This window comes from Carcharhinus amblyrhynchos, chromosome 14, assembly GCF_965287045.1.
Source record: "Carcharhinus amblyrhynchos chromosome 14, sCarAmb.v2.hapA, whole genome shotgun sequence".
Lineage (NCBI taxonomy): Eukaryota > Metazoa > Chordata > Chondrichthyes > Carcharhiniformes > Carcharhinidae > Carcharhinus > Carcharhinus amblyrhynchos.
The window spans coordinates 16270909-16293214 of NC_137337.1; the positions used below are offsets into that span (position 1 = coordinate 16270909).

General features: G+C 41.3%; 1 protein-coding gene across 1 annotated transcript in view; it reads right to left on the minus strand.

Moving 5' to 3' along the window:
• Window positions 1-311: 311 nt before the first annotated feature.
• The window catches only part of LOC145352216 (phospholipase B1, membrane-associated), a 52892-nt gene continuing 30897 nt past the window's right edge, over window positions 312-22306 (minus strand). Inside the window, exons 11-16 of the mRNA XM_080201954.1 lie at window positions 19169-19260; window positions 14390-14471; window positions 10676-10780; window positions 7809-7904; window positions 4989-5060; window positions 312-621 (exon numbers count right to left, since the gene is read on the minus strand). Coding sequence (XP_080058080.1) covers window positions 484-621; window positions 4989-5060; window positions 7809-7904; window positions 10676-10780; window positions 14390-14471; window positions 19169-19260 — 585 coding nt within the window. The 3' untranslated portion in view covers window positions 312-483. The remainder of the gene's footprint in view (window positions 622-4988; window positions 5061-7808; window positions 7905-10675; window positions 10781-14389; window positions 14472-19168; window positions 19261-22306) is intronic.

Sequence of the window (22306 nt, forward strand, 5' to 3'; positions counted from 1 at the left end):
TAACCAGATGAATGAATCACTTTTCAAATCTGGGTCCCGTCTTCGTCTGTCCTAAGTGAAATGCCAGTGGCAGGAATGATAAAATCATATGGGTGTTCCAGTCAGAAGCACTGATGTTATACCTCCGCACTCAGCCCCATTGGAACCTAAAAATTCTGTTCTAAGACATTACATTCATCCATTTTAATGAATAGAAAATCATAGGTTACAATGATTATTATCTTTGTTGAAACTGATACACCCTAGATAAGTATTCATGTAAAAATAATGTATGAATAGCTCAATGAATCAATGTAACTTATTTTAATGTAGTCACAAAGGACTGAGTGTCTTCAAAACATTAATCCATCACACCCATATATTTGGGCATTTTCACTCTTTGGGGTTGAGAGCTCCCAACAGCTCCCTTGCATCAATTTCTGGCGGAGATCCATCTTTATTTATTTACATTTCAAAACACTTTCTAAATCTGACTGAAGCAGATCAAGAAAAGCTCACAAAAAGCACAAGAGGTAAAGTAAATGCCGAAACATCTATTGGCGTCTGTGCAGCAGACACACTGGTGGATGGCGGAGGCAGAGAGGCAACGCTGTTCCATCGGGTATAAATGTAAGGGTGTTCCTGCAAAAAGACCAAGGAGCTGTATTACTAACAAAGCATTCAAATATTTATTTTAAACCACGCCGAGTAAATTCCGCAGGGGGTCGATTTAGCTCAGTTGGCTGGGCGGACGGTTTGTGATGCGGAATGGCGCCAATAGTGTGGGTTCAATTCTCGTACTGGCTGAGGTTATTCATGAAGGCTCTTCCTTCTCAAACTTGCATCTTGCCTGAGGTGAGGCGATCCTTTGGTTAAAATCACCACTAGTCAGCTCTTCCCCCTCAAAGGGGAAAGTAGCTTATGGTCATGGGACTGTGGCAACTTCATCTTGTGTACAGTTGTAGGCATCACACCTTAACAAGAACATACTGGCCTAAGAAGAAGTAAGTGCAAATTCACCATTATTTTATCGAGGCTCAAATGGTGGAATTTTCCTGTCTTGCTCGCAATGGGAATTGTAACAGGAAGTTCGGCAGACCTTGTAAAGGTCTGTTGACCTTGGCAGGAATTTCCGGTCTTGGGGCGCATGTGGCTGGAACATCCCACCAAAAGGATTAAATTATGAGGAAATATTGCAACAATTAGGCTTACATTCCCCAAAAAAAGGTTAAGTGGGTATTTGTTGTGATCCAGGTAGTGACCATTAATGTTTAAAGGAAAAACCTGAACAATCAGCAATTCATTAACAGAACAATGCCACAAGATTTTGCTTTTGAAAAAAATTAAACAATGTAAATGCTACTAGCTTGAAATTGCAGCTTACGAAGACTTAGGCTATAAACTCAGTTCTACGTTTATTTCCCTCCCCCTTAACTTTGGAAATATTGAAAGTTAATTTACTTTCTTGCCTGGGACCAAACCAAAGGAATGTCATAGCTCTGTAGAAATCATTTTGATTTCTCTTCACTACTCCAGCTATACTCAAGGTGCAAGCATTCATTTAATTTCCAATAGCTTTTGGCTAGAAGCAGCATGGTGGCACAGTGGTAAGCACTACTGTCTCAGAGTGCCTGGGACCCAGGTTCAATTCCTGGCTTGGCTCGCTGCCTGTGTAGAGTCTGCATGTTGTCCCCGTGTCTGCATAGGTTTCCTTCGAGTGCTCTGGTTTCGTCTCTCAGTCCAAAAGACATGCTGGTTAGGTGCATTGGCCATGCTAAATTCTCCCTCAGTGCACTCGAACAGGTGCCGGAGTGTGGCAACTAGGGGATTTTCACAGTAACTTCATTGCAGTGTTAATGTAAGCCTACTTGTGACACCAATAAATAAACTTTAAACTTAGCAATTCTCCAATTTCTTTACCAGTCCTCTGAAGTCTGGATTCTACCATCCAAGCACTAGGCCAGCCTGCAACTCCTGTGCAGTAGCTTAAAACATCAGAACACACGCTAGACTTCAACAGCCTACAGAACACAATCAAACTGATGACGTAAAGAACACCAACTGACTCACGCTTACCTGCTGTATACTGAGAGGATTAATATAGATTCTTTCCTTTTGTGTCTAATGAAAAAATCTTTCAGTCTTTTCCCTCATTACTAATGTTGTTTTATGCTGAATATTAGCTCCCAATCACAGCTTGTGTTATGGAGAATACATTTCCACTACATCTGTAGGTGTGGCTATACCTCTTGATTGTCAAGGATCTACAAGTTACATAAGACCCACAAGATGACACATCCTTTAAGGTCTATTTCCAAACAGCAAGCAGCCTTGCATAGTGGGTATGCCTCAACAGAATTCACAGAGATAAACTCTAAGATAAAAAAATCTCGTTAACTTCATCCATCAGCATGCAAATGTGACACACACCCAGGTAGAAATGAAAAATAGCCACCTTTTCATCCTAAAGCTTTCCTTAAATCTGGGAAAACTCACGAATAATTTAAATATTTTACTGGAATAACCACAAATGTTACACATCCAATTCTTTAGCTGAGTTATCCCATCTGCTTCTCATGATCTTACTTTTCTAGTTGTGAATCTCTCCAGTTAACATGGCCCTAATCTTTTAAGTGTAATAAATTCCAAGCTTGCTTGAATTGCATTTACTTCGGGATTGCCATTACTAGTTTCCCAGCCAGATACACCCACTTTCTACAGTTCAAACCTTAATTTATAAAATGGAGACGATATTCTAAGATACATGAATTATGGAACTAGATATTCATAACAAGTTTGATTGGAGTTTTGAAGATTTGGAATAGACCTGAGATGATTAATATTCCCACTGGTGAAAGGATGCAGAACAAGGGGATGGATATGATATTAAAATCAAAGTCATGACGTGGAGATGCCAACGCTGGACTGGAGTGGGCACATAATGAAGTCTCACAACACCAGGTTAAAATCCAACAGGTTTATTTGTAATCACAAGCTTTCGGAGCACTACTCCTTCACTCACCTGATGAAGGAGCAGCACTCTGAAAGCTTGTGATTCCAATTAAACCTTTGGACTTTAACCTGGTGTTACGAGACTTCTTACTATTAAAATCAAAGGCAGGTAGCTAAATTAGTAATTTTAAATCTGAGATCAAAAGATTGTTTTGCCAGCTGGAAAAAATGAAAGCAAATGAAGGTGAACACAGTAAATGGAGCTAGGATCAGCCATAATCTCATCAAATAGCGCAACAAGTTGAAAGATTGAATGACTTAATTCTGTTTCTATATTAGAAATAACAAATGTGTTAAAGATGAAAGTTAGGGACTCAGTGGTTCCTTTATTTTAAATAAAATTGTCGCATCTAAACTCGTAGTAGAAGCAATTTGTGGAGAGCTGATTGGCTGGTGTCTGACTTCCACTTCTCACTGGGTAGCGAGTCACATCTCATTGTACTGCTGGCCAATCAGATTGGCCTTCAACTCTGTGGTCCTCTGCAGCCACTGGGAGCAGTGGTCATCGCTGGGACTGCAGCCTGTTCCAGTGTCAAGGTGCCAGGGCCAGAGGACATAGACAAGTGGGAGGTCTTGGGGGCGGGGGGGCGCGGAATAGGGTGGGGTGGGGTTGGGGTTCATGCAAGACAGGGAGGAGACTTGGGGAATGTTTGGGGGTTGTAGCACAGTCGTTAAACTGCTGCCTCACAGCTCCAGGGTCCCAGGTTCAATTCCCGTCTTGGGTCACTGTCTGTGTAGAGTCTGCACATTCTCCCTATATCTGCATGGGTTTCCTCCTCTGGATTCCTCCCACAGTCCGAAAGACATGCTGGTTAGGTGCATTGGCCATGCTAAATTCTCCCTCAGTGTACCCGAACAGGTACTGGAGTGTAGCGACTCGGGGATTTTCACAGTAACTTCATTTCAGTGTAATGTGACACTAATAAATAAACTTTAAAAATGAAAGGGAGAGGGAACATCCAGGGGGCCCAAACCTTGAAGAGATGCCTGATCTTGAAAGTGGGGAAGTTATATAGGTGCAACGCTGCCCACTGAAGCTTGAGTAAGTTAATCTGCTGGGTGGCACTCCCACCCCATCCCTGAACCCCTCAAAATGAGCCAGCTAAGGGCCTCAGTTGGAGCCAGGACAGACAGGCCTTGCTTGTCCCTCAAACGTACGGACAGGTTTGGATGGACAGCAGGGCAGTAGGAAGTCTACCTGGGTAATCTTCACTGGCTGGCTTAATGCTTTCAGAATACTAAGATGCCTAAATAGAGGGGACATGGAGAGGATATTTCCACCAGAGGGAGAGACTAGAACTCGAGGGCACAACCTCAGGCTGAAAGGACATTCCTTTAAAACTGAGATGAGGGAGTGATAATCTGTGGAACTCATTGCCACAAAGGGCTGTGGAGGCCAGGTCACTGAGTGTCTTTAAGACAAAGATAGGTAAGTTTTTGATCAATAAGGAGATCAAGGGTTGCAGGGAGAAGTCAGGAGAATGGAGATGAGAATCATATCAGTCATGATTGAATGGCGGAGCAGACTCAACAGGCCGTATGGCTTAATTCTGTTCCTATACCTTATGGTCTTATAACAGACGACCATAAAGTTTTGACTTTGATCCAGCAGTTACACTTTTATAATGTTTGAACCAAAAAGTTTGGTTTCTTTGCTATCGTCCTCGATTTCTCTTGCAGATTTTGAACAATTTGGATTTAGTTGTCTAGTGTTCACTGAAGTGACAGAAAAGAGTTTTGCCCAGCAGCTAACCGTGTTGTGTTGTGCCTTACTAAGAAGCCTTTATTACCGACCCAGGAACGAGTATGTGTTTTACTGCACAACATTAACATTTTCTTCCATCAATGATCATTAAAAATGAATCAGTAGAGAAAAATCACTGAAAATTTTGAAGCTATAAAGTTTGTTATGAAAATGCACTGAGTATCTTATGCCAAATTGAACAACATTGCTTTATTAGATTTCTCATCCAAATCTCATAACTTTTCTGCTGTACCTTTGTTGGACAAATGAGCTGCACTGGTTTGGAAACTGAGTAAATTTCCACCTTCTGGCCTTCCGGTTGAAGCTGAAACAAGGGAGGAATGAAACAAAAAACACAAGTCGTCAACCCAATTCATTTAGTTCATCCAAAACTTTGCTGCCCTCAGCTTACAGCAAGTCCTGTTCCCCTATCACTATGTGCTCAGTGACCCACACTGGCCCCTGGTCAAGCAATGTCTCGATTTTAAAATTCTCGCCCTTGTGACCAAATGGCTCCATGGCTGCTCTTCCCCCCCTATCTCTAATCTCCTCCAACTTCTCAACCCTCTGAGGTATTTGTGCTTCTCTAATTCTGGCCTCTTGTACATTTCCAATCAAGATCTCTCCAGCATTGATGACTATTCCTTCAGATACCTGGACCCCAATTATCTCTGGAATTACCCACCTATATCTCTCCCCCTCCATACTTAAATTTTTGCCTTAGAGCCTTTTGGTCCTCTGACCACAGATATATACATATAGTGTATATACAAATGTACATATATACACATTATACAGACACACACACAAACACAGGCACACACATACATATATATTTGTTTCTTTCAGTATTTAGTGAGCTGTATAAATGCCTATCTTCCCTCTTGTCCAAAAGTGTACTTAGCTCCATGCCTCTCACACCCTATCCCACATGTCCATTAAAAGGAAACCAATATTTCATCATAAGGAGAGAAGATTTGCTTCGGTCTAGTGACATTATCAATATAATCGAAAAAGATGAGCACGACTTCATCAAACTGGAGCCATTGGTGCAAATTTCCTGACTCAGCATCTATAATGCCAATGTCATAAATGTCAGACAGCTTATCTATTGTCAATACTGGGTGAGGAAAGAGATTCTCCAATTAAATATTGGGAAGACCAAAACCACTGACTTTTGCCAGTATCTTCTCTGCTCACTATCCACTGATTCCACCTCTTTCCCTAACAAATGTCCAAGGCTGAACCAAACTGCTTGCAATTACTGACACTGAGATGAGCTTTCAACCAAGTATGTGTGTGCCTCCAGTAAAGCTACCTGTTTCCACTTCTGTAACATCGCCCTACTCTGCCCAGACTCAGCTCTGCTGCTGCTGAACCCCTCATCCATGCCTCTATTATTTATCTAATGCCCTCTTGGCCAGTTTCACATATTCTACCTTTAGTAATCTTGAGGTCACCCAAAACTCTACTATCCACGTCTTAACCTGCAACAAATATCATTCTCCCCTGCTGACCTACACTGGCTTCAGCTTGAAGAAATGCTTTCATTTTAAAATTCTCATCCTTGTTTTGGAAAAAGGAAAGACCCAAACGTAAACTGGGTGATCGCTTTGCTGAACACCTTCAGTCTGTGCGCAATCAGGACCCTGAACTTCTGGTTGCTTGCCATTTTAACACACGATGCTGCTCCCATGCCTACATATTTGCCCTTGGCCTGCTGCAATGCTCCAGTGAAGCTCAACCCAAACTGGAGGAACAGCATCTTACCTTCTGACTAGGCATGTTACAGCCTTTCAGTCTCAACATCGAATTCAACAACTTCAGATGATTAATTCTACCTCACCTGGGCCACCTTTATTTTCATTTCATTTTATTTTTAACTGTTCTCTCTCTTTTATTTCTTTATTGTTTTTCTTTATTTTTCCTTCCCCCCATACTTTCCCCCTATTTTATCCCTCCTTCCTTACCCTTTCCCCCATTTGCTTCTTCTTTCCCCCTTTTTCTCAATTTTATCTCTCTCCCACCCATTGATCCCTTCCTCCCAAATCTTCATCTGTCACAGCTTACCCTCTGATTTCAGCTTCTCTGCCATTTGACAATCCACACCTTTTATTCTCTCAATGGGCTGCCATTAACAGCCTTTCCTCGTGATTTTGTGGCTATGACTCATCTTTCATTTCCTCACCCTGCAGTACAAATATCTCCCACTTTCTATGCCTTTTAGCTTTGACAAAGTGTCATCTGGACTTGAAACATCAGTCCTTTTCTCTCCTCACAGATGCTGCCAGACCTGCTGAGATTTTCCAGCATTTTCTCTTTTGGTTCCTTGTTTTGAAATCCTCCATGACCTGGCTCTTCCTTAGCACTGTAATCTTCTCCAGCCCTGAGGTATCTGTCCTTCCCTAACTCTGGTCTTCTGAGCACTCCAGTTTGAATCATTCAATGAGGTGTGCCCTCAGCTCTGGGATCCCTCTTCTGATGCACTCCATCTCACTACCTCATTTCCCTCCTTTCACCTACTCCTCAAAATTTACCTTGTTGACCAAGACTTTGGTCATTGACCTTAATATCAGCTTTGTGTCTTATTTCATTTTTGTTTTAAAAAATCATTTTTGGGACATGGACTTCACTGGCTAGCCAGCATTTATTGCCTATCCCTAGTTGCCCAAGGGCAGTTGAGAATCAACCACATTGCTTTGGCTCTGGAGTCACACGTAGGCCAGACCAGGTAAGGAGGGCAAATTTCCTTCCCTTAAAGATCTTAGTAAACCAAATGGGTTTTTCTGACAATTGACATTTCACGGTCATCGGTAGATTCTTAATTCCAGATATTTTTTATTGAATGCAAATTCTACCATCTGCTATGTGAGATTTCAACACACGTCCCCAGAACGTTATCTGAGTTTCTAGATTGGGTAACGTAAAACAAAATGCCTGATAACGTAAAAATCACAATATAAATACAAGTTTCTATAGCTGCTGAAGGAAAAAACATTTATTCTCCCATTATATAGCACAGCTTTCTAAACTAGACATCCACTGATAAAGCATTGAGAAGTTTCATACTTACCATGTTATTCCAAAGTGCCTTTGCCATTTCCTTATGCCCCTTTATGGTAAAATGGAAACAGTCGGGACTGAAAAAGGAGTAATCGATCTCCCCGGCCTGGATGAATAAATAAAAATCAGAAATAACTCTTTTGAACCTTATCACAAGGTTTCAGAGTTTTGTGCATGAGTGCAGTGACCATCACACAATCAAACAACATGGAGAAACTTTGGTGGCTGTATTACCTTAATAGAGGATTGATTTCTAAAACAACATGTTCAGCAAGTGCTTAGGTTTATTATTTAAATTACTGATCTTCCATCTTTGCAACTGAGTTTGGTATTGACACTTCATGCCTGCTTTTGAATGTTTGAGGTGTATTATTGGAACAATACAAGATAAAACATGATATTTTGACTGATTCCCTCATGTTCTTGACCTAAGAGTTCAATTCTACATTTGAGAAAAAAACAATTGTGGGAAAAAATCTATATCTGAAAGCCTTAATTGTAATCTTGATGATTACAGGGAATTTTTAAACAACTTGCATACATCAGGTCTGAGTAGAAAGTCAGAAAAAGTTCAAATTAATACCTTTTTATATTGGCTTAGTGAACTTGCCGATAAAGCAATCCTTCTGCAATGCATTGATGAATGCTTAACCAGCACTAACGAAATATTAAAAGCCTTTGATGAATACTTTATTCTTCAGGTTGTAGAGTACACATAGCTTAAAAAGAGGCACACAAATCCTCTGGTTAAGCATCAAGAATGAAAAGATGATGCTCAAACAAGCCACGTGAGGGCACCAGAGTGGTAAGGAACCTTCTGAAAGTCTCAACAATCTATATTTCTGGAAATCCCAACATATTAGCTGAACTATAACAGAAGATGACAGTGCAGAATGATTAGCTAGCTGTGAATGAAGAAAAGCTATCTGAAATAAACAAACTGCTCAAAAGGAGAATGAAATAAGATTGGAATCTTTTGACTGAATCGGAAGATTTGAAACTCCGAATTCAAGCTGAGTATACACCCCAGTGAATGCATTGGACATTGAAGTTGTCAATGATCCAAATTGTTCATAATCTGAACAAATACATTTTTGAGGTGCTGCAGAGATACAAGAAAGAGAATAAAGGATTCAAGAAAATGGTTCAATATTTGGAAGAAAACTTGGAAAGTTATTACATTGCCATGGAGACACATCAAGAGATGAAAATCAAGAACCTAGAAGAGAAAGTATACATTCTCATGAAAGAGCATGAAGAGTCTCAAAACAATTGGAAGAACCACAATTACAGAATGTGAGCTTAAGCGATAGCACAAAGAAATTATACTCTGTCAAGAAAAAACTGATCAGTGTAGAAAATCAACTTCCATCTACGAAAGATGCATTTGGTAAGGCAAAATAAGAACTCCTGAAAACACTGGAATATCGCTTCCAGGAAGTGGAACATTTGAAAGAAGAATTGAATCATTTGATCTGATGAACTTGCAGGAACAAGGGCAGTACAGTGGCACAGTGGTTAGCACTGCTGCCTCACAGCGCCAGGGGCCTGTGTTCAATTCCTGGCTTGGGTCACTGTGTCTGTGGAGTCTGCATGTTCTCACTTGGGTTTCCTTTGAGTACTCTGGTTCCCTCCCATAGTTTGAAAGATGCGCCTTGCCAACAATGTCCACATCCTCAGGGTGAATAAAATTAATCCTGTGCTTTGATGGTCAACCTATATAATGGTGATGAAACCCAAACCTTCTTCACCTGAACACAAATCAGTCAGTGCAATAAGAGGAAAAGAAATCACAAAGAGATAAAGGTGAACAAGAACAACTGTACTGTTCTGAAAACTTTTTATATCTCATTTACTTCTTACCATAGTTTCCTATATTAATTGATGAAACATCCTTGTGCGCAGATAAAGGTTAAAGAGAAAGGCCTTACAAATCTGCCATAATTATGACTTTACTAATACATTAAAAATAAAATCTTCTCATCGGCATCTTTTGCCTTTCAATATCTCATGCTCACTCTGTGACATGTATTTGATTTGGCCAGAATGTTAATTGTGGTATTGGTTCCATGTTCAGAGAAAGACATTCAGGGAGATCTTGAAGCCTGGTAAAAATGGGAGGAAATGGGGTAATGACTTATGGCACCATTCCTGCTAATGTCACCAACATTATGTTGCCAAGGGTCTTTTGGTATGGTGTAGTGCAGTGTGATGGGGAATGTTGAATCAGAATTCCCTGAATCAGACAGCAGTGCCTGGTTTAGTGAAATTACCTATGAAGCAATCCTAATACAATGCATTGATGAATGCTCAACCAGCTCTGATGAACTATGAAAAGCCTTTGCAGTTTAGCTGCTGGTTCACACCAAAGAGAAGTCCAGGAAGTAAGTCTGTTTATTACTTCTGTAGGGCTACAAGAACCAGAAATGCTGAATTCTGTGAAGGCAACTTAAGCTGCTGCTACACCAAGTGTCCTGTTGTAGAGACATAAAATAGCACATCATGAAATGAGGCCATTTGGCCCATCATGCTTGTGTCTATGCCACCTCTTTGATGGGGCTATCCAGTAATCCTATGTCCCTCCACTTTTCCCATAACACTGCAAGTTTTTCCATTTCAAGTATTGATCCAATTCCCTTTTGAAAGTCATGAACATATCCACATCCTACCCCATTTCCGGTAGTACTTTCCAGACCACAACAACCTGTTGCATAATTCCTTTTCTGTCAAGTCAGCATCACTGTAACTCAATTGGTATGGGAACAGAGGCAGGCTGAGCTACACAATTTTGCATCATATAATACAATGCAAATGCAATGTGTTTCCAATATAAAAAAAATTCCATTGGAATTTTAAATGTGGCATTGAATAATTTACCATATCTAATGGAGGTGCTGCACTCCTCAAGAAGGGTTGAAGTATCACAGTGAAGTCTTCCTTTTCATCAAATCTCCCAGAGGCAACCAACTCTTCCAGTTTTGCCTAAAAAGAGGAAACTATTTTCAGAGAAATCACAATGAAAAATGCATACATCTGCAATTTTCCACAAAGCATACAATTTGCATGTCTGTTCCTAGCTCACAGAAGCTTTGGTCAAAGCCCAACCTTGGTGATTAATTGATGTTGTTACCTGGAAACATAAATGGTCCTCCAGTCACCAGGACTTGGCACATCACTGACATAATTGGGGTGATTGACACCCCATTTTATTGGTGTTTCAGAGCAGACTACATAAGCAAAAATGGTGACAGAGTTTGAAACAGGGGTGTCAACATGTATTTAAATGAGTTAACACTATAATACGAAGCAAAAGGGGGAGGCGATGGCCTAGTGGTATTATTGCTAGACTATTAATCCAGATACTCAACTAATGTTCTGGGGACCCAGGTTCGAATCTCACCACAGCAGAAGGTGTAGTTTGAATTCAATAAAAAATTTCTGGAATCAAGAATCTACTGATGACCATGAAACTATTGCCGATTGTCAGAAAAATCCACCAGGTCCACTAATGTCTTTCAGGAAAGGAAATCTGCTGTTCTTACCTGGTCTGGCCTACATGTGACTCCAGAGCTACAGCAATGTGGTTGACCCTCAACTGCCCTCGGGTAATCAGAGATGAGCAATAAACGCTGGCCAGCCAGTGATGCCAATGTCCCATGAGTGAAAAAAAAAGCTTAATGGGGCACAGGTACACATTGTACCCATAGTCATGGATGTGTTGGTGCAATATGTTTATTACTTAGTAATGCTGATAAGAAGGTTTTGCTAATGAAATGAGCCACATTTACAATAGAGTTTAGTATATTTTTAGCATTGTTAAAACAGCTCATGCAGTGCGGGGTTGTTATATTTTTAGTTGGTTGCATGACTGCTTTAAAAGCTGCTTGCATGATTTGATGGTGATGTGATTGGGGTGTTTCACAGGCTCCTGTTTAGTTTCATTTTGTACAAAGTACAGGCAAGAGCTCCTTCAATAAATCTGTTTTTGTTAGTTTGAATTTACATGTGCACACCATTTGTTTTTCTTTTTGCTTAAAATCCACAACCATCGAAACAGTTAGGATTTTACAATGGTTCCATGCAATATTTGCCCTATGTTCATAGGGCTGCAAAATTGATGAAATGTGAGTACCAAGATATGATGCTTGGTATCTTACTGGTGATCACTGGGGCAAACCCTGTATTTTGCACAAAAAAAATTTACATTTGCAGAATGTTCCTTTAATTCAAAGTTAAACATCTATGGCATGGTGGCACAGTGGTTAGCACTGCTTCCTCACAGAGTCAGGAACACAGGCAGGATTCCCTGCTTGGGTCACTGTCAGTGTGGAGTCTACATGTTGTCCGCATGTCTTTCTTCCGGGTGCTCCGGTTTCCTCCCACAGTCTGAAAGACGTGCTGATTAGGTGCATTGGCCATGCTAGATTCTCCCTCAGTGTACCCAAACAGGTGCCAGAGTGTGGTGAGTAGGAGATTTTCACAGCAACTTCATTGCAATGTTAATGTAAGCCTACTTGTGACACTAATAAATAAATTTAATTTAAAACTTCAACCTAAAAAACCTAAACTTAATCTCATCTCTGAGACTTCTTTAAGAGAAGTAATTAGATTTCCTGGCTATGACATTGCTTCTGAGAAGTTAGACTCTGTTTGAAGTTGCTGGGGAGATAGCATTCAGCATGGGAGGGATGGACTGAGCTATAACTTAAGCTTAACTTAGCTTAAAACCTCAACTTCAAAAGCTTAACTTGTACAAAACTGTGAGAGTTCTTTAAGAGAGGTAATTGGGATTTCCTGGCTATGACATTGCTTCTAAGAAGTAGACTCCGGATGAGGTTACTAGGGAGATAGCGTTCAGCATGAAAGCATGGACTGGGCTATGACTTAAGGTAATGGGAGCTTGATAACCAGAAAGGACAAATAACAGCTTGTGTCTTGAATTTCAGCCTGGCTTGAGTGTGCAAGCAGAGCTGTTGATGTAAAAAAAAACAAGCAGATTTCTCAAACAATCAGTTTCTGCTCCCAAGAAAGAGAAATGTTCAGTAATAAAATGGTGCAGCTGTGAATGACAGATTTGATTTGATTTGATTTATTATTGTCACATGTATTAAAAGTATTAAAAATGTATTAAAATGTATTAAAAGTGAAAAGTATTGTTTCTTGCACAGTATTCAGACAAAGCATATCATTCATATAGAAGGAAATGAGAGAGTGCAGAATGTGAAACGGTTTATGTTTTGACTGAGAGCATTTTTCTCAAGAAAAGTATAAGCAAAGGATATAAGGGATAATCCTTTTCTACTTATTTTTTGTACTCAAGAAGATACAGGTCAGCACTATTGCCCAGTTTCCACACTGCATTCAGAATCCACCTCAAAGCGATTCCAAAAGACATGCCAGTAAATATCCACTATTGTCCCACATGTAAAGATTTCGATAACAAAATCTAATGCCCCAACTTCATCACGGAAGAAAATAATGGATAGCTAGAAAAAAGAAGACTGAAGAAAGCAGTGGAGGAAGGAAGTGCCTTCTTCTGCACTGTAGGATTCTATGATTTCCCACTGAAATACCATGGGTAGGATTGACCAGCCTTCCATTCGCTTGTTTCCCACCAGCGGGAGGTGGCGTGCTGTTTGCTCGCGGCGGGATTCTCTGGTGCCACCACTGTCAATGGGAATTCCCATTGACATCCCATGCCAGTGGGAAACCCACGGGCCAGGGTGCACTGCTGGCAGGACCAGAGAATCCCCCTGGCGTGAATGGTCGGAGAATTCCATGCCATTCGCCTTTTAATGCTTGCTTAACTTTCTGTTGATTTTGGGTTTGACTGTCACAGTAAAATGTAAAATAGTGAAATCTTGTCCCTCGCTTCCTCCCGCTGGCACTGCTGGTGGAATCCTCTCTTTTCAGATTATTGGGATGGGCTCCAAAGGACTCATATCACCAATCAATTATAGCATTCAGCCATTGGCCTAATGGCAACAAGGCTGAAGTAGAAGGTACTCGAAAGGTAAAGACTTGCATTTATATAGCACCTCAAGATGCTTTACAGTCAATGAAGTAGTTTGGGAAGTGCCATGAAGTATGAAACTAAATTAGGAATGATGGTTTTAGCTATTCACACATGGTGCTGCTAAACAAAACACAATTATTTTATGCTGTAATGATTGTGAGCTGCGCTCTATGTTCTTTTAGAAGGGCCGTAACAATTACATTGAAACTGTTGACGAATTTGGCTTTAAGAGCCTGTGCTATTTATCACCCATCTGAGAATGACACCTGAATTTATAATTGAAGATGACTGTGTTGAACTCTCCGGGGATCATGGGTTCTCTCATTCATTGTCAATTAAAGCTGTTATGCATGCAGTTATCAGTCAGAAATAATTAATTTCATCATGCGTGTGAGTTAAAAAGGACTACACACCAGCAGCATGCTGAAACTACAGCTGTTTCTAATGCTGGAGGCAAAACAAGTTTTTCTAAATGACAACTTTAATCGGCCATTGAAAATTAACAGCGCCGTTCTATGTCACACACCCTTCAATTGGTATGACAGATCAAGCAGTTTATCACAGTTATTACCTACCTGAAACTCTTTATTAATTCGGCGAAGCTCCTTTAATTCAGCTGAATCGGGAGTCGGATTTACTAAACATGGACAAAACTTCCTGCAACAACAACAGTATCACTTGGAGTTGAAACTGCAATCAAACATGAATGAATAAGACATTATTGAACTTCGTCTTTCGATTAGTTTAATTGCAAGTGATTTTAATGTTTAGGATGGCACAGTGGTTACCAGTGCTGCCTCACACTGCCAGGGACCTGGGTTTGATTCCAGCATTGGGTAACTGCCTGTGCGGAGTCTGCATGTCCTCCCCGTGTCTGTGTGAGCTTCCTCCGGGTGCTCCAGTTTCCTCCCACACTCCAAGGATCTGCAGGTTAGGTGGATTGGCCATGCTAAATTGATCCTCAGGCCAAAATTTTACCGACAGGCCTGACCCAATTCAAAGCTTGGAGAACGGCATTCTCTGTTGGCCTCAGGTGGGATCGTACGAACCTCGGGCTGACGTGCCGGTAAAAATCCAGCCTTGGTGTTGGGGGATTAGTAGGGCAATTACGTGGGGGTATGGAATTGGGGCCTGAGTGGAATTGTTGTCAGTGCAGTCTCGATGGTCCTCTTTCTGCATTACAGCAATTCTATGATTCTATACTTCTATAGAAATCATCCTATGGATATGTATTCACTACAACAATGGAATGGAGTTGTTGAACCAAGTGGCTTATTTTTATGCTGCAATAGTACTTCATTCTGAATATTTGATATATGGAGTTGACCTAGTCTGGTGATCCAACTCCTCCAGCAATAATGCAAAATCACCTGAATAAAATGTTAGCTACCTGAAGTGTTGGGTTGGATTTTCTTGGAACCAGAAAGAATTCACAGATTTTTTTAAAAAATGGCACGTGGGACTTTGATGCAGAAATCCCATCCTGGGATCATGGATCTCAACCTTTGTCTAACTTCATCAAAATATTACTGGCCCCTAAGCTGATCATATCAAAACTTTAGGTGCCTGGTCCAGATCACAACATTCTGAAGAAACTATTGGATCAAGTCTGGGAGTTTTTGCAAGTTTTGCACTACGGAGCTTCATTAATTGGACAAGACATAAAAATGACTTAAACATGTTTCAGGAAGGACCACTGATTGAAATTGAAAGGGAAGGAAATTATGCTTCAGTTTCACAGAGCTTAGGACAGACCTCTTTGAGAAATTTTTTTTAAAGCTTATTTATTAGTGTCGCATCAACACTGCGGTGAAGTTACTGTGAAAATCCCCTAGTTGCCACATTCTGGTGCCTGTTTGGGTACACAGAGGGAAAATTTAGCATGGCCCATGCAACTAACCAGCACATCTTTCGGACTGTGGGAGGAAACCAGAGCACCTGGAGGAAACCCATGCAGATACAGGGAAGATGTGCAGACTCTATACAGACACAGACCCCCTCCAGGAATCGAACCCAGGTCACTGGAGCTGTGAGGAAACAGTGCTAATCCAATGTGCCACCTTGCTTGGGAATAAAGGGCATTTGAATGGGGTAGAGGCACAGCTTAGCCATGGTGTAGTTGAATGACTGAACAGGCTCAACTTGGGCAGAGTTTTTCTGTCCTGCCTGCCATGGGAAGTGTAGCGGGCAGAACATGGACCATGCAAAGGTCTGTTGACCTTGCTGGTGCGGGTGCAATGGGCTGAATGGCCTCTTTCTGCACTGTAATGATTCTATGATTTTATACTTCTATAAATGTAATTCTATGAATACGTATTCGCTACTATAATGGAATGGGTTTTCCGATCATGAAAAATACCTGCCCAAGGAGTGAAATAGTCTACTCCTTTTCCTCTAGAAATCATACAATCCCTACAGTACAGAAAGATATCATTTGGCCCATTGAGTCTGCACTGACCACAATCCCACCCAGGCCCCACCCCCATATCTCTCCATATTTACACACTAATCCCTCTAACCTATGCCTCCCAGGACACTAAGGGCAATTTTTTAGCATGGCCAATCAACCTAACCAGCACATCTTTGGACTGTGGAAACTGGAACACCCAGAGGAAACCCACGCAAACACGAGGAGAATGTGCAAACTCCACATAGATAGTGACCCAAGCGGGGAATCGAACCCAGGTCCCTGGAGCTGTGAAACAGCAGTGCTAACCACTGTGCTACTGTGCTGCCCCATTGTTCTGCTCACGGTTATCAAAAGATGAAAGAGAAGACTTTGGTCTGGTTTTTCATCCTCAGGATGGCAATGGCACAGGAACTTTATAATACTGTCTCTGCCCATCGCCTGGGGGGGAGGTGTGCGCAAGAATGGGATTCTCATTGTGAGAGGGTAGATTCAATCTGAGGAAAATTCTGGAGGGAGACATAGGGACTGCCGAGTGTGGAGTCAGGCTGTTTAAAAGGTGATGTGGGACTTTGTCCTAAGTCCCACATCACCTTTGCAGTTGTAAATGCGCCTAGTTTGGGGGCGTTTAAAAGATCCGTGGATAGGTTTATGGATGGAAAGGGTTTGGTTTAGGTTAGAGGGTCATTGCTTTTTAACTGGTCGGCGCAACATCGTGGGCCGAAGGGCCTGTTCTGCGCTGTAACGTTCTATGTTCTATGTTCTAAGTTAAAACAAAATCAGAAAGGGTCTCTAGCACAAACCTCACCCTCCATACAGATCCCATGGCCCATCCGTCACTTCATGCCCTCCCTCCAAACTCCTCTTGGTCCTTCATGCTCCCCCCATGGCAAGTTATGACACTTCCAGGTCCATTTACCCACTGTATACTGTATAGAAACAATTGATTCTGTATGTGATAGCAGAATGTGTCAAAAATACTTTAAAAATAGGAATTCATTGATAATGTTCCTCTTCCTTAAAAAAAACTCCCATATATAACAAATATTAATCATACAGACCACTTAATGTTTCAATAGTTGAAACTGTAAGCACTTGAAACCTCCTTAACTTGTAGAAATGAACATTGTGAAATTGAAAGCTGAGATTTCAGCAGGTGGTCGCGTGCAGGAGTCGCAAGCACATCTGCTGACAATAAAGTGGCCAACTAAGCCCATTAAAGAGTCAACCAAAAGAGTTTCTAAGTGGTCCATTTATTCTTATGGTCAGCGGGTGGGTGAATTGGTTGGGCAACCTTCATATTTTCGCTACATCCATAATCCAGGGCTAGATGAAGCATCCGGGATGGAAATAAATTTTAAAAAATGTCTGGGGACTGAAGTTCATAGAATAATAGACTCATAAAATCCTACAGTGCAGAAGGCAGTCACTTGGTTCATTGAGTCCGCACCAATTCTCTGATAGAGCATTTTACCCAGGCTCTATCCCTGTAACCTGACATATTTACCCTGCTAATCCCCCTAACCAACACATCTTGGGACATTAAGGGGCAAATTGGCATGGTCAATCCACCTAACCTGCACGTCTTTTGATTGAGTGGCAGTGGTTGCCTGAGTTCTGTTTGAATGTGTTGCATAGGCACAGTTTGCTGCATTTTCTACATTGCAATTAATTTGTACAGTTCCGTAACTCTCTGAGACAACTTCACAGCAGCTGCCCACCATGAGGGAGACTATTAACAGTGCCAGCCCACACCTTCCCTTTTCTTGACGTCCGTCCTCTTCTTTCTCCATGCACCCCATCCACTCCCACCCCTCAACAGTAATGCTGAGCCTTTCCCAGCATGCATTTCATGCCCATTAGTTGGCCGGTGAGCCTGAAGTCGTGTTCTGAGACCGATCGCACCTTAAAGTGCATGTGAATCCACTTCTGGAGCTGCCAGTCATGCACGCCTAATCGGCAAGAATCGTTGGGTAAGATTCAGGCCCATGAGATTTGCGCAGGCCTGGGGCATGCCTATTCTTGCAACGGAGCAGACCAGATCAAGAGTACAGGGTGTTGGGTGTTGAGCTGAACATACCTTCAAAAATCACTTCAGAAAATCGTGAACCCCGTGAATGCGATCAGGAATCCCAGAATTTGGTCCTGGCTGCCATTTTTAAATGGCCCCTGAGTCATTCCAGCTCAGTGAAAATCCAAACCTTTCATTCCAGGTCCCAGAAGTGATATCATCATATTGGAACATTAAGTTTCTATGGATATTAGGCTGATATACCATCCATGTATCATTGATAATTCTGCATCAACTCAGATATCTCAATTCAGCTACGGATCTGATCATTTTTTGAAGAGCTACAACATGTTTGAATGTGAACAAAGCCTGACTATGGTAACGGTAAGAATACAAATTTGTGAGTGGGCAGATAAAATGAATTAATCATCAACAGCAAATAATTAAGTTTAATGTTGCAATTTTTAAAAGAATATTTCATTTTTTTGGCCACAACGTTCAAAGACTTTGATTCCTAAAACAAAGGAAATGTCAAAGTTAAGTGGGGGTGGCATTCTTGAACCCGAGACAAATGTGGGCAGGATATAGATGAATATACACAAAATTGTTAACTTCCCCCAAATGAGGCTTAATTAAAGGACTAGACTCTGCTAGCACAAAAATCAACCATTCATTTCAGTGCTTAGAAACACAAGTGCAGGCTCCTACCCGGCTAAGGAGAATCATGCACAGCCCACAAGCATGATATTAGAAAATTCATATGCACAACAGCAGACAGGGCTCCCTGGCTGAAAATTTTACTGGGAAGACTAATCTATTTCTCTCCTCAGAGAAAGTCAACATTCTTAAAAGCCATGTAAATCCACAAAATATTCCACCTACAGACAAACAATTGTTGCTGAATGGAAGAAATTGGATAAAAGAGAGGAAACGTACCTTTGAAGTAAGCAACCAAAAGAGCCATCATTGACTAAACGGAGACCTTCTATTGGCAGTAGTTGTACCAAGTTCACTATTGTCCTCGGCATCTGTGGAGGGAAGGTTATATCTTACTTCAATGCATTTCAAAAGTCTGATTCTGGACTGTAGTGTGTACAGTTCTGGCCACCCTGTTGTAGTCATGATGTGGGTATGCCGGCGTTGGACTGGCGTAAACACAGTAAAAAGTCTGACAACACCAGGTTTTAGTCCAACCGATTTTTTTGATAATAGACTCACAAGCTTTCGGGGTTAGTCCCTTCGTCAGGTGAATGGAGAGTTCTGGCCTCAGACAGAGCATATAAAGCACAGACAGTTTAGAGCCCCGAAAGCTTGTGAGTCTATTATCAAATAAATCGGTTGGACTAAAACCTGGTGTTGTCAGACTTTTTACTGTGTTCACCCTGTTGTAGAACAGACATTGATAAACTGGAAGGAGTGTAAAGAAGATTTATGAGGGTGTTGCCAGGATGAGTGGGCCTGGGTTCTGGGGAGAGGTTGGCCAGGCTAGGACTTTATTCCTTAGAATGTAGGAGGATGAGGAGTGACCTTATTGAGGTATATAAAATCATGAGAAGCATAAGGCGGGATTTTCCAACCTCACTCGCTCTGAAACCGGAAAATCCTTCTCAAGGCCAATGGACCTTTCCATTGGTCAGCCCCTCGCCCATTCCGATTCCCATGGTTTGGGCAACACTGTAAAATCCTGGCCATTACCTTTTTCCTAGGGCCGGGGAATTGAAAACTAGAGAGCATAGGTTTAAGGTGAGAGGGGTAAGATTTAAAAAGGACCTGAGGGGCAAGGTCTTCACACAGAGGGTGATGTGTATATGGAATGAGCTGCCAGAGAAAATGATTGATGCAGTACAATAGCAACATTTAAAACGCATTTGGATAAGTGCATGGATGGGAACGGATTCAAGGGATATGACCAAATGCAGGCGATTGGGACTGGCTGGGAGAACACAATGATCGGCATGGACTGGTTGGGCCGAAGGGCCTGTTGTGATGCTTTATTGCTCTATAACTCTCTGTAATTGTAATTCATAGATCTGAACAGGTTTATGTTTAAGATAAGCAGTTTGAAAGCATAGGGTGAAGTAAATACCCAGCGTTTGTTAATGTAGATAAATATGGTGTTCAGGTTGGGTATTTGATTTGGAAACAGCAATGTAAAACAACTTTAGAGAGTTCCCAAATTATTTTAGGGCTTTGGCAAGCTAGGTAGGTCTTTTGACAGTGGAACTTAAGACTTTCCAGATGTAAACAAATGAGGTACCAGCGCAGAATGTAAAAATATTGATTTCTATGCTGTGTTCAAAGAACCACAGCATCTATCAGACAAAATCATTGTACAACTTAGCTCCTTAGTTTCGGGGTATGGACCTCTGGCAGTGACCTTTTTGCAAAAAGAATGAAATTTAATTAAAACAAAAGCAAAATACTATGGATACTGGAAATCTGAAATAAAAGCAGAAAATGCTGAAACTACTCAGCAGGTCTGGCAGGACAGAGAAACAAAGTTAACATTTCAGGTCAAGGACCTTTTTTTTTCCAATGTTGAGGTTCAACAGAACCAGTTAGAAGAGATGGCCAAGCATCTGCTTTTTCCAGATGGAATCATTATGAATGCTTGGCTGATCTCCAAGAATGAGTAGTGCACATAGCTCTCTGCAGGGAATGTTGACATATCTGCGGAAGATTGCAAACTTTGTTTAACATCTTTATGACCTTGTAATGAATTATTCTTTCTTTGGAGTTTTTTTTTAAATGCCAATATGCTTGCTTACACAAAATTAAGAGGTGTGAAGTGGCTAATGCCTTTTTGCTATTGATACTATGGATGGCTGTGGTTGATTGAAAGCATGTGAGAAGGTAAGAGGACAAGGTATTTCAAAACAAATGTTGAATGGCTGTTTAGCAGTCCATCTTGTAGATGGCACACATTCTGCCAAGATGCACCAATGTGCAGTGAATACATATTTAAGGTGGTGTTTAGGGTGTTGGTCTAACAGACTGCTTTGTTCCGTATGGTGTCATCTGGGGGGTATTTCATCACAATCCTTCTTGTACATTGTAGATGGTGAACAGGTGTTGGGGAGTTATGAATTGAGTTACCACTGCAGAATTCCCAAACTCTGACCTGCTCCTTTAGCCACAGTATTTATGTGGCTAGTCCAATTATGTTTCTGGTCAATGGGACTATGAGGATGTTTTTGGTGGCAAAGTGGGGTGAAATGAATGATAGTAATGCCATTAAATGCCATGGGGAAGTAGTTAAATTCTCTCTTTTCAAGGATTGCCTGACGTTTGTATAGCTGATCAATATCTTAGTATCACAAGCTAGTGGAGAGAAAAAAAACACAGCCTTATTTTGTTTTCCTAATAGCTGTCTGCTCACCCCCTGTTTGAACATTTATGGGACATGGGCCTCACTGGCTGGCCAGCATTTATTGCCCATCTTGAGTTGCCATTGTTCAGAAGGCAGTTGAGAATCAATCACAATGCTGTGGCTCTAGATTCACATGTAGGACAGATCAGATTAGGATGGCAGATTTCCTTCCCTAAAGGACATTCACAAACAAGATGGGTTTTTCCGACAATCGATTTCATGGTCATCAGTAGATTCTTAATTCCAGATATTTTTTATCAAATTCAAATTCCACCATCTGCCGAGGCGGGATTTGAACTCAGATCCCCAGAACAATAACTGAGTTTCCAGGTGAATAGTCTAGTGATAATACTACTAGGCCATTGCCTCCTCTTGCATGGAAAATGAGTTTAGGGTTGACACAGATATCATACCTCTTCATGAATTGCCTGCTACCAATTACTGTGGCGATATTAAAAAAATGGACAAAGTAAAGGAGAGATGTTGGCATCCGTGGATTTATTGTGTAGAATCTTCAGGAAAAAAAGCTGAAATAGGAAAATTGAAGAGGGTGCCCTAATTTGGTGTTGGGGTTTAACCCAGATGCCTATGTCTTTGAATCATTGCCACAACCGGCATTTGGGGCTTGCACAGATCACTCCCAGCAGATAGTTCCAAGTTAAGGGAAGGAGTAAGATTCTTACTCCTTAAGATTCTAAGATTCT